The sequence below is a fragment of the Podarcis erhardii genome, assembly GCF_964252035.2.
Source record: "Podarcis erhardii genome assembly, chromosome: 8".
NCBI lineage: Eukaryota > Metazoa > Chordata > Lepidosauria > Squamata > Lacertidae > Podarcis > Podarcis erhardii.
The window spans coordinates 23,889,068-23,902,706 of NC_138499.1; the positions used below are offsets into that span (position 1 = coordinate 23,889,068).

Consider the following 13,639-nt stretch of genomic DNA (forward strand, 5'->3'; position numbering starts at 1 on the left):
CAGAACTGCAATGAAACTAGCTTTCAATTACAAAATTAAAGTTGGACAAAATCAATTTCCCACTAAAATGAATGACAAATGCCTGCTGATTTGAATAAGCTGGGTTGCATCTGATAGTGTTTTAAAATTCTCCTTACCTGTTAGTGTAGATAGTCTGTTCCTGGGAATTTAATTTGATGCATTCATTGTACTTTATCAATGCTTCTTCATAGTTACCCTTTTTCACAAATTCATTTCCTTTATTCTTAAGTGACTTGAACATTTCTTCTGGTTTTTCATCTATTTCCCCAAACAGATAAAGAGATTGTCAGTCATCGGCAAACTTGAGTAGGGAGAACATTCATGCACTAGTTTTGCGGCATTCAGAAAGCAAGGCTGGAATTCATAGAGTATGGATCTATTTCTTAAGAGCAAGTTCATACCATCACGCTTTTCACTGGATAATCCAGGCTTTGGGGGAACAAGAAGTTGTAGAGGAAGCAAAAATTAAGAACTCCCTCCCCCAGTCCATGCAAGTACACTGCAGTGAGAGCTCTTTTGTTACTAGCAGGAATTTCCCAAGTATTAAGCTTTCTCAAATAAAACATTTATCAGCAATCATGTTACACATACTAGGAAAATGTGACTGTTGATCTCCATGCCTGGCTGCATTTTTCTTCTGCTTTGGCTCTGCAGTAACACTTCCTCCATCCCACCAATGTAACTGAGCAGAAACTGGAACAACAGGAATCGGGGACAGCTTCTCCCTCCAATTTGGGCCATCCTCCTCTATTAAAGTTCTTGTTATCCTAGAGAAAAACAAGGTGTTTTTTTTTCACCGACGGCAATAAAATGCAGTAAACTTAGGTAATTAAAATACTGCAACAATTTAAATGGTATGCATTCAAGTTTTTAAAAATCTTTAAAAAAAATCCCATTAAGCTGATTTTATTTATTATCCATACTCATGTTATCTTTAGAATGCTAGTAACAATAACATTATCTATTGAATATGTCAACTAAGTACAAGCATGAAAGCCACATTGAACTGTTTCTCTCTTTCAGACCCAGTGAGGACCACTTCATAGTACACACAAATCAGCCCCAAGATAATCAGATTCTGTTTATTTTGTATTGCTAGGAGCATTCCACACATATACTTTGAGGTATTCAATAATTACTTCATAGGAATCAAATTTCAAACCTCAGGTTTTATAATACTATGTCAACTTAGTTTAATTCTATTTCACATAGTGCAGAAACAAATACTTTGCAAGCTGAAAATGAATTACCAGAAGGAGAAGGAAGCAGCTGAAATAAGGAGATGGGTTGCCAGGAAGAGAGCAATAAGCAGTGAAGCAAAAGCATAAGTAAGACCTAGAGAGGGACTGGGGAGTCCATGTGTTCAGAATTACGCAGGAGAAGCCATCATAAGAAGCAAGAAAGTAGAAGGTATTTGGAGTAATTCTTAAAACATCTAAATGCAAATATAAGATGAAAAGAATGGAAATCCTAAGTTTATGACCTCCAATTTCTACTTCATCTATTTCACATGACAGAAAACACCTGAATATACATAGCCCCAATTAAATATATTCAGTGATATTTGATGTCAGTCATATTCAGAGCAGGACAACTGAAATCAATGGGCAAGTTATGTTAAGCCCAAGGTTTTCAGTGGGTCTATTAACACTAGGTGCTTCCCACCATTTCTCAAAGCAAATATGGAATAAAACATTTTCTGTTTAACCAAATCAAGACACAAATCTCTCAAGCACTTTTCAAAGACTGATGGACATGCCATGAACACTGTTTATTTCTTTAAATATCACAGGATTTAGTTTCAAATAGTTTACATCTGCAGCCAGACCACCACAGTACAAAAGGCTATCCAAGCTAGTCTAAAATACATTGTATGGCCTACAATGTTTTGTGGATTGAACATTAAAAAACATAATTCAGTGTGATGAATACAAGATAAAATGGAAATATTGCACATATGACTTAGTGCTGGAATGTTAAACTCTTACAAAGCTCCAACTGTAAACTCATTAAAATTCCAGTGTTATGAACTAAGCTCTTGTTTGGAGAAATGATGGAAAAATAGTATCTTGAGAAATCACAAGAGCCATATTTAATAAAACTTAAAACATGAACTAAAACTGATAGCACTTAAGAGACATGTATAATCATCTCAGGTGACAAAAATAAAAGGGAATTATTTATTATATATAAGCAGTTTTATAACTTGAAAATTATTATTTTTAATGATTACCCCCTTTTTAATAACATCCAAAGTGGGCTAGGAAAGAAAAAAAAAACCTTTATAATAGATCTTGGTAAGTAGCTCCCTAATTGGCATGTCAGTTCAGTTTCCAAGTAGTGTGTCCCAAAAGTGAAGTGGGGTTATTATTATGGTTCCTCAAAACTAATATTAGACTTTCAGTGGTGACAGACATATAGGTATATTATGTACATTAATAATTGGCCTTTAGTGCAAGAAACACTTAACTGAGTGGTCAACAACAAACCACTTTTCTTAAAGGCTCCCTATTAATACAGTAATGTACAGTACAAATCTTAAGATTAAATCTGGCAGTACACTAGAGATCAATTTACGGGAAAACTAAAACTGAACTAAATTTATTGTGCCAATACAGTTATCACAGCAATAAAGCGAACTTATTAGTACATTAATCAAGATGTTTAGGCCAAATGGTTTCATTTTGAAAGCTGCATTCGTAGCAAACCTCTGCAATGGTATTCTGCTCCAATACATGCAGGCTTCTTCGTACAAATATCCCCAGCAACATGGGAGTTACATCCACAGAAAAGGATGTTGCACAAGATTATATGCATTTTTTATTTAAAAACATGTATGTATATATCACTTAGTATTTTTAAAAAACTAATGGTATACAGTCTAAAAAGGAACAATATTTCATTAAAACAAAAACACAACCTAAACCCACAAGAAATAGAAAAACACATAAAAGCAAATAAAGCAGAAATCTGGATGATTTGTGAAACTTTATGAGTCAGGGAAAGCCTGGGCAAAAACATAAGTCTTCAGCAGTCATTGAAATCATCTGTCCAAGAGGGACACCATTTGCTTATTCAGTTCTCTATGAAGCTCACCTACCAGGACAACCAAAGTAGTCTCTATCCCAAATCCAAACAAGAAACCAGACTGAAAAGGATCTAGATACCCTCTACCATCTAGAAATATAAAAAATTTGGGTGTCATTTATGCTGGTTTACAACCGTAATAAATATTTGTTGCTGCTGGGTGCCATCACTAGATGCTTAAGCACTTTGTCCAAAAATGGTATGCAGGACACAGACGACTAATTGCCCAGACTGGTGGCATCTAAGAAAACATTGCCAGTCACCTTTTCACCATAACTTCCTTTCCTGCCTTCTCTCAAAGAAGCATTTACTGATTCACCCAACCAATCGTTCCACCTCTTGCTGCAAGATCCTTGGAGGTATAAGGCTATTATGTGTACAATCTATCCTTGCCTGTTGTAGGCTTCAAACCTCCAATGATGCACAAGCTGGTGTATCCATAATAACAGGGTGAGCAAGAGTTCTAAATGCACATAATGATTCTGCAATTACTATGGCATTCAAGACAGAGTGAATGTGAGCGACTTCATCCAGGAAATGTCTTGTAAACAAGTGTACACAACAGATCAGTTGGTAGAGCATAAGACTCTTAATCTCAGGGTTGTGGGTTTCAGCCCCACATTAGGCAAAAAGATTCCTATATTGAAGGGGGGGTTGAATGAGATGTCTCTTGTGGTCCCTTCAAACTTTACAATTATATGTTTATAATATTCTATGAAATCAGTTACAGTAAGGTAAATGCCCTCTCACCACTCAGAAAAGCTACACTTGCCAAAATCAGACGGACCAAATTATGATGGAACAGTAACATTTAATAGCCACCATCACTACTACCACTGAGTACCACCAAAGAGTCTGAAAATGGGCTCTAGTCCATGTTGGGTTGGATTCACTTTGAATATTTCACCACTGTGTGTCTAGCTGATGTATCTGCTATGTCACTGTTTCAATCATCCCAGAAATTGTGGAGCTGGGCTTTAAAAAGTGAAGTGGAGATTTAGAAGCAATCATGTCAACTGCCCTAGTCATTTCCCCATTCTAGAGGTAGGCTAGGGGTCCAACAGGACTGCTAGACATTGGAAATAGAAAACTCCCAAAGAAGCACCAAGAATCCATTTGGATGCATCCATTCCCAGGCAAACTGTTCTAAATCGGTTCCCCACACCTGCAGAGATTAGAGGTCCCAGTGAACTTTAACACTGTGAGGCAGCAATCTGTTCATTATAAGGGGACCACATCAAGTTCCCTAGAACATTATAACTTGCCAGAAGCATGAAGCTCAATAATGATTGAGACTGACCCATGGTGGTCATGCAGCCATGAAATCCTTACATTCTCCAGACAAATGTATAATTAATTCCCTCAGGTTCACCAACCTGGGTGACTCCAAACCATTTTACATCAAAACCACTACTGCTAAATAAGGCATATTTACTAAATCACCTTCCACATATATATCGCAAGGTAATGTACAGAACAGAATAAAAGCAACTAAAAACAGCACAAAAAAAATAGATAATTTTAAAAGGAGGGTATGCAGTAAAGGAAGCAGTATACAGCCCCCATTTTTAATTATTTCTACCCATCATATGGCTATATATATCCAGAATTAGATTATCACTAAACAGGCACCTGGCCACAAAAGATTTTGGTCCCCATTCAACAGATCAGTATATGAAGTCCATTTAGATGAACTGACACTGAAGCTTGTAGTCGGTTCCACATTGGTATGCTACAATGTTATGTTCATGTTATAAATGGTTTTACCTGTTAACACTGTCATTTGCTACCTGGATTCCACTGTCTATTTGTAGTACTGTTTTATAATCAACATATGCCTGCCGATATCGTTCCATAGACTCATAGGCCATTGCTCGACGCAGAAGAGGTTTCAGAGAATATGGATGAAGTTCTAGTGCACTAAGGACAAATGGCCAGAAGTTATTACAAATACTTGAAAGAAAAACAGAAAAAACATGCAGAATTTTGATACACTTATAAACATGTATATTTCAGATATGGGCCTATCCTAAAATAAATCGAAGGAAAATGAAATAATGTACCAAGCCGTCTATTGCTATTTTATTATATTATTTTTTATATTGGGACAATATAAAGGAAAGTCTATTAATCATATAGATAAGAGACAGATTTAAACTGAGTGATACTTATTAGCAGAGAAGCAACTCAGAGGATTAATGGTTATCGCGCTTAAAGTAGTATCTAGGTCAGGAGTAGGGAATTTATGGCCCTCCAGATGCTACTGGACTACAGCTCCTATCATCCCTGACCATTGGCCATGTTGGCTGAGGCTGGTGGGAGTTGGAGTTCAACAACTTCTGGAGGGCCACAGATTCCCCATCCCTGGAAACCCAGCCAGATGGACGGGGTATAAATAATAAATTGTATTATTATTATTAGTACTAGTAGTTGTTGTTGTCATCTGTATCTATATCTATATAGCTTGCAGATTGTTATAGTTGCATAACATTCAGTATGTACAGGTACAAAATACAGTGGTACCTCTTGTTGCGTTCCACTCTTGTTACAGACTTTCAGCTTACAAACGCAGCAAACCCGGAAGTGTTTACTCCGGGTTCACCACGTGTGCATGCCCGTAAGTGCTTGATTGCGCCGTGATGCGTGGAAGAGGTGCTCTAGTTGCAGACTTTTGGGGGTGTGAACAGCACCCTGAAACGGATTAAGTCCATAACTAGAGGTACCACTGTATACCCAGAGCCTAATAGCTGAAAAAAGTATTTATTTATTACTGTCTCCTTGCAATATACACAACTGCCAATTACTTGGTTCAAATTATCTTTACAAGTAATATTACTTGAATTTGTCACCCCTACATGAAGATACACAATACTGATATATACAGAATTTACCTACAAATGGTTCATCCCATATGATGAAGAACTCTGTAGCTTTAATAAAGATATCATAAAAGAGTAACATCCAACATTTGGGAATTTTTATAATGGAGGGAGAAGCACTTGTTCTGAGAATTCTAAGCATTTATGTAATAATATGAACAATGCTAGGTAGGACTTCAATTCAAATCAATATTTGGAATCAAAAAAAGCGGAATTCTGTGGCTTATATAAATTATGCAAATTAAGACTGTTTAGAAATATTTCCTCTGTTTGCATAATTTATTATGTGTCAGGTAATCATAGGGAGGGACAAGATTTATGCAAAACACCAAACCAAGGTTCTTAGCTCTGGAAATCCTGCTGTGCCCACTCTCTGCCTTCTAAGACTTAAAGCACTGCACACAACTTTCAAGCCTATCTTCATAGTTTCAGTGGTGAGGAACTTCAGCAGGTGAGTGAGTGGCTCAGCTGAAATTTCTCAAAGAATTTACTGGTGATTTCCTTTTCTGAGCCCCTTCTGAAGCATCAGATAATTCCATTCCTCCCCTGGAGAATATTTAGAAAATAGTCTCACCAATCTCACCATTCAGTAATTTGGGATACAGTTTTAATATTTAAAACTGGTCCCTACTTCTGCCGCTCATCCTTCTTAGCTCACTCAGCATTAAGTAACAAAAATTTCTCAGAAAAGAATTTTATGATTACACTATCTGTCCATTATTTTCAAGGCAGAGTTCTGAGCAGTGAGTAATGACAGAGTTAAGCACTGTCTCCAGTGTTATCACTACCCATTACTACAAGTTCTTTGTAACTTCTAAAACTCTCAAATTTCCAAACCAACAAAAGTTGGTGCAATTAAAGATGCCAACCTATTTTGTACTTCTTTTTATATAACAATGATTAGTTGTCTTGGACAACTCTGACACCTGAAAGCTTGTGTGAGTTGCCTAACAATTATGAATTATATGTTGCCTGTGAGATTCAAGAGCTATTAAAGAAAATTGTGATGCAAAAATGCTTATTAAATCAGAAATTTAACTATATTAAAACAGAAATTAAATCAGAAATCCTAACATGGCATCCTCCATGGCGTTATTGGAGTCCAGGCGTTATTGGATTACAACTCCAATCATTCCTCATCATGACCATGCTGCCTGAGGCTGACAGGTAGTGCAGTCTAATAACACCTGGAAGGCATCACACTGGCTACCCCTGTATAAAATACATTGACCGTCTAATGTCTACATTTAACAAGGCAAGGCCTGGACAGCTATAGCTCTGCTGCTATGTCTAACTCATTAGATACTGATTAAATACATTCACTGTATAAGAGGATACATTTTAGAAAAGCCAGCAGCAAGTTAGGAATATATGAAGCTGCCTTGTATTGAGTAAGATCATTAGTCAATATAGGTCAGTATTGTGTACACAGACTGATGACGACTTCCCTAGGTTTCAAACTGCGAACATTCCCACTCCTGTCTGGAGGTGCCAAGAACCGCACCTGGGACTTTCAGCATGCAAAAGCAGATACTCTATCACTGAGCTACACCCTTCCCCTCATGTTCTAGATGAGAGAAAGGATTCAAGACATTTGCCTTCAGAATTATACCCTATACTGCACCATACGTAAGAGACCAATAATGTGTTTTCTGGGAACCACTGCAACACAATTGCAATCATGTTGCAATTATGATGCAACTACTTAAAAACGTTCTGGATAATATCAAACATAATTCTAGGCTCAGGTATCAAATGGAAAATACATTAATAGCTATAGGAACTAACATACAATTCTGTAATGAACTTGCTTTAATTTTACATTCAAACCAACCTTACATGTTTATATAACTTGGAGAAATATTAACTGTCTTTCTCATCTTCCTCCCTCTTAGCAAGGAAGTGATTTCCAACACATTCTGACGAAACACATACTATCATATTCATAGGGGTTACACATTTCAAACTGTTTAAACTCTTTAAAGGAAGGTTAAATGCTCTTTTAATCATGGGGGGGGGGAGAATTGTTTATCTGCGTAAGATTGGTATTTACCTGTTACAGTCTTGAATGCAGTCAACACAGTTTCCTTCTTTTAGGTAACATGCTGCTCTGTTTGAATACAAAATACTTAGATCCTCTGGACTTTGGATTCCTTAAATTACAAAAAATTACAGTGGATTATGATCACAAATCAAGTTTTATTAGTATAAAATACTTCATTACATTGTAAGTTGCATTGCAGTAGTGCAATTGTGCTGATGAAGCAAAGCTTCAAGGATCTTTTTTTTAGTGGATCACCTATAAATACATCCTACTGCTTTAATATGCAGCCATAACTCAGTTACAATGAAATTCTACACAATAAATCTGATTCTCATGTCAACTGTATATGAATATTTTCACAACTACATAATTATTACAGAGAAATTCAGCTTTCTCCTAGAAATATATTAATTGAAGAAAGGATACATTTTAAAATCACCATAAGAACTGCATAAAGATATAACTCACCAGAACTAATTACATTTTCAATTGCTTCTGAGTATCTGAGGACGGCCTCTCCAAATTGTCCATTTTTAAATAATTCATTTCCTTCAGCTTTCAGTTTTGCTGCAGTGGAAGGGAGCAAAGTAGAACTGTTTTTTCCAGCTGCCGAAGATTCTGCATTTTTCTGTATTACTTCCTTGTTTTCACTATTATTTTTGTCACTGCCCAGATAGCCATTTACTTCATTTTCAGAATCCCGTAAAACCTTGGCTGTCTTTTTTTCAGGTGTGCCTTTTTTAACACTATTGTCCAAAGGGTCTCTGAGCTTCTGTGCTTCCTTGTGTTCCCATTTACAGCCATCTCCTTTGCTGGGAAACTTCTTTTGTGCATTCCCCATTTCTGTCTTCTCAGTTGTGATCTCTCCTCCCACTAGCACAGCAGTTTCTACAAGGAAGTTAATCGGCTAGGTTAGACTGCATCATCAGAAGGAACCATTGTAAAAGCAAAGTAGGGGTGGATGTACCGGTATATCACACATATTAGCTTACTGAAATGAATTCAATGAAAGATAACATTTTCTGCAGTCTTTTTAGACTGCACAGCTAAGTATAAACGGTTTGCCATCGTGGGAATTTAACACTGTCAAATCAGTATTTTTTAAGAACTGGCACTACTCTCTTCTGAATGGTATACAATCACCTTGAAATTAACCTTTTAAATACTAGATGCTCAACTTAAAATTTGGCCTGACAAGCAAATTAGACAGCAAATCACAACTGCATTTCAAGTCACAGTTGCAACCTACCTTTTTGAGACTATATAAAACATATAAAAAGATTAAGCCATGTTCTGTATTGTGAAGTTTCACATACAGTTTCAGGTCCACTAAAAGGTAAGGATAAATTCTTCTACCCTTTATTTCAAAAAGGCTTTCTATTCATATCCAAATGGTCTAGAATAGATAGCAGGGGCCAAAATGGTACTGGATAAACCAATTAACAGTTTTTATACTAGTAGAGCTGTATTCACTTGCTACTGTCTGAAAAAAAGGAATAGATTGCTTAAAGTGAACAATTTGGAGATCAGTTTTAGAAACTTGATGAATATTCAATATATAAAATGTATAGCAGATAAACAGATTTACCATATGCTTTATCTCTGTTAGCCCCTATAATAGAGCCCCTATAATAGTATGAAATAATCATCTTAAAGAGAATGACATTTTAAAGAGATCGTAAAAAGGTGAAATAATCATTTTGCAGCATCTTCCTAAAACAAATAATTGCAGATTTTAAAAGTAAAACTTGCAATATTGAACATGTTTATTTCTTACTTATCTAAACACAAAATATTAAACAAAATTGTTTAATACCATCTTAAACCAAAAATAGAAGACTACAACTTTATGAGAGTTTCTCTCTTAAAATAGCTCCAGTGTCTGCAAATCTACTGTTAAAAGACATATGAAAAACAATTGTTCAAGGTTATGCTATGAAAACTTTTTAAAGGAAAATTGGAGTGGGTGGGGAATAATGTGCAATATTACAGATTGAAAGTATGTCTAAGTTGGGAAGCTGGTGAATCAGAGAGATATTTGATATCTGTTTGAATTCCAGGCCACAGCTATCAGGGAAGCAAGACCCTCTTGGGATGTTAATGCTGTGAACCCCTCCACCATAGGCTCAGGTATACATATATATGTGTAAATAAAACATATATCATAAAGACACCTCAGTCTCCACTGTGCCTCATTCCGAAGGAAACACGAACCCTGGGTAAGTGTCTGCAACCCCTGGAATCTCACACTGCTCAAGACTGGGATGATGTGCAGTACTATCTTCCAGTGAGGTGACACTACAGTCAGCTCCATGTCCTTCCATTAACAATTAACAAGTTAAAATTACTTTTATCTCCACTGCCATTTTCACATTCTGCTTCATTTCCTCCTAGTTCTTCATCACCATCTGAGTCTTCTATATCTTGAATAAGTATTTTTTTCCCCTTGCTATTAGTTTGAGAAATAGGTTCCAACTCTTTCAGCTTCTTCTCAATATCCAACAAGTTTTTCTGTAGTAATATAGCAATATTTATTTATTTTTATTTTAATAATAATTCTTCCACCACTGAAAGATACACTCAACATTTTCAACATTACATAATACTGTAATTGCAAAAGGAGAAGATTAGAGAACCTAGTGTCAGAAGTGAGATCAGAACCAAAGTACTTAGAACTGAAAGTACATATACCTCTATAGGAAATTCTATTAAAAAAGAACCTGTTCAGTACAATAGTAGTTCTCGAATAAATTTAAGTAATACAGTTGTAAATATAGGGATATTATATTGGGCGTGGTGCTTTAAATTATCTGTAGTGGGAGATTGTTAAAGTAGAAATGTCTAAAATCCTGAATGAGGCAACTGGTTTAATACCACAATTGATATTACTGAATACAGTTTGTTTGATGCTTTCATTACTATCAGTCTATCAAGATGGCCTTTGGAACCAGACTGACTATAGCTCATCATTAGAAATCGGCTCAGGATTTCTCTCTCAGTTTGGCACAAAGATCATTCACCAACTTAAGCTACTGAAAGGGCAAGAAAAACTAGACTCTGTTTTAGAATATCTTCTATATTAAATTCATCATGTGTAATTGGTAAACCACCCTGTAATCCTCAGACAAAGGGTGGTATAGAAATTTAATAAATAAATATAAATTGTGTGGAGCAATTATACGTTACCATACTTCTCCTGACATGTATGTGCTACTTAGGTCACCTGCACTAAACCAGAGTGAGGAAAATAAGCTGCAGGCTGACATGCCTTCCGTGTCAAGAGAAACACTACCAAAGCCCACCAATCAGGGACAGTGCCAGTGACAACACCCACATAGGGAGCCAATGAACTCACAATACCACATCCCCAGCATACACAATACCAGATTGCCCTACTCAATCTGCTGCAAATGGCTCAGCCAGCAATCTTGTACTCCACTGGTTGAGGGCTACAGGATTTATTGAAAGCCATGCTATGCCACTGGAACTTGAGATACTCATTCTGGAAGGAACTGGGCTGCAATTGGCCAACTCAGTGTACAGAACCATAGCAATATCCACAACAGAGTGGCTACAACCACAGAGGTAATCAATTGCTCAGATCTCTCTTGAACCCTCAAAATGTGCAGATTATTTCTGTGTGACATTCCCTCCAAATCAGATAACTTAGCTTGCAGAGCAGCATCAAAATTGGGAGACATATGGTATTGTAATAGTTGGGTGAGTGGTGGGCTCTCCACTCTGGATCAGCTGATGGAAACTTATTGCTTTTTTCCCTTTTGAAAAACCAGTTTAACCTGCTGTCATCTGTGGGATGGCAGTATTTGTATCAAATACAGTACAGTGGTGCCTCGCAAGACGAAATTAATCCGTTCTGCAAGTCTCTTCGTCTAGCGGTTTTTTCATCTTACGAAGCAAGCCCATTGACGGCTTAGCGGATTAGCGCTATTAGCGGTTTAGCGGCTTTTAGCGGCTTATCGGATCAGCTGATAAGCGGCTTAGCGGCTTAGAAAAAGGGGGGAAAGGAAAAAAACCCCGCAGGAACTCGCAAGACATTTTCGTCTTGCGAAGCAAGCCCATAGGGAAATTCGTTTTGCGAAGTGCCTCCAAAACGGAAAACCCTTTCGTCTAGCGGGTTTTCCGTCTTGCGGGGCACCACTGTATTTGTATTAGATATATTTCATTGTGTACCATCTTTCAATAGTAAATATGTCTAATACAAACGGGATCCATAGTTTACAATACGTCCATGAAGTCAACAATTAATACTTACCTTAGCAATAGCATTTTCTGGCTCAATATGTAACACTTTCTTCAAATCTTCTGCAGCTGCTTTGAAATTATGTAGATTAGTGTAAACAGTGGCACGGCGCATAAAAGCTGCAGATCAATAAAGAATGTATTATTTTATTGCAATATTCTAAGTTACATAATAAATATGTCAATATAATGTGAAATAGTGGAAATGTAAAATAATTCTGCATTAATTATATAATAACTTGCAACCATTGCAATATAACTTTGTAATAAAGAGGAATGGTTTAAAAATAATTTCAATTTGACGCAGACAAACCATCTTCACATATAAGGATCTATTTTAGTACAGGCATGCAGAACCTCAGGCCGAGGGGCCAAATGCAGCCCTCCAGGCCACTCCATCTGGCCCCTTAGGTTCTCCCCAGGCCACACCCCCTCCTGAACCACACCCATCACCAGTCCTTCTTTACAGCCCACTCTAGTGTTTTTGCGTGGCTGGAATGTGTCCTTAACTCCGATAAGGCTTCTTGCTTCCTCAATGGAGAATACAGAGAGATGTGCGAGTATGAAGAAGCCAACCTACAATACACAAGGCAAAAATGGCAGTAGTTGCTTAGCCCACTTTTGCCTCTGGTCTTGCCCATCAATGGCACGAGGTCCTATAAGGCTGCCCAAAAGCGAATGAGGCCCTCAGGTTGAAAAAGGATCCTCAACCCTTATTTAAATAGTGTAATTATTCCACTAAATTTCTAGTCTGTCCCAGTCTCCCATCAAAGTATAATCTGTTACCAAAAATTAACCCACTAAAAGAGATGTGATTACAGCTGCAATAACCTATATAATGTAACATGGCATTGTTTCTTATTTATTCATTATATTTTTATGCTGTTCTTCCTCCAAGGACCTTGGGGTGGCTTATGTTACTCCCCAGTTTTATTGTCAAAATGATCTGTAAAGTGGGCTAACCTTGAAGCCAGGTTTCCCTGGTCCTAGTCCAACAACCACACTATAAAAAGTCTCCCACATGGTATATGTATGTATGATAATTGCATGGCATGGACACATAAATTCAAAATGTTGTATCTGTACACAATCACTTGTCATGGGAAAACAGAGCAAAAGAGATAACAGTTGCTGTGAGTGGGAGAGGCCAACTATCTCTTAAAGGTGTAAGCATAATTCCAGGAGGAATTCTACACTCCCAGGAAAGGCAGCTGCGGAATCCTGAATCCCTTCCTCACCAGGTGGAGGAGTTCCACTCCTGGATGCCTCTTCATTGCAGTAGTGGCAAGTTTTATACAAACTATGCCAACACTGGAACTAGCATAACTTCCCTCCTACTGAAACCAAC

General features: G+C 37.1%; 2 protein-coding genes across 6 annotated transcripts in view; one reads left to right on the plus strand and one right to left on the minus strand.

The window, feature by feature from the left end:
- Positions 1-10,204, plus strand: part of RNF19A (ring finger protein 19A, RBR E3 ubiquitin protein ligase) — a 55,863-nt gene extending 45,659 nt beyond the window's left edge. For 2 of the 4 annotated variants that reach the window (XR_014159496.1, XM_081874154.1), the window contains one exon: positions 1,234-1,489. The gene's annotated coding sequence lies outside the window, so the exon portion shown is untranslated. Of the gene's footprint in view, positions 1-1,233; positions 1,490-10,091 lie in introns of those variants that run through there. The other 2 variants (XR_014159495.1, XM_081874156.1) reach the window with 2 other exon arrangements.
- The window catches only part of SPAG1 (sperm associated antigen 1), a 29,021-nt gene that overhangs the window by 6,206 nt on the left and 9,176 nt on the right, over positions 1-13,639 (minus strand). For both annotated transcript variants that reach the window (XM_081874103.1, XM_081874102.1), the window contains exons 9-15: positions 12,305-12,411; positions 10,380-10,542; positions 8,500-8,919; positions 8,041-8,140; positions 4,876-5,028; positions 613-788; positions 138-279 (exon numbers count right to left, since the gene is read on the minus strand). In XM_081874103.1, the coding sequence (XP_081730229.1) occupies positions 138-279; positions 613-788; positions 4,876-5,028; positions 8,041-8,140; positions 8,500-8,919; positions 10,380-10,542; positions 12,305-12,411 (1,261 nt within the window). The remainder of the gene's footprint in view (positions 1-137; positions 280-612; positions 789-4,875; positions 5,029-8,040; positions 8,141-8,499; positions 8,920-10,379; positions 10,543-12,304; positions 12,412-13,639) is intronic.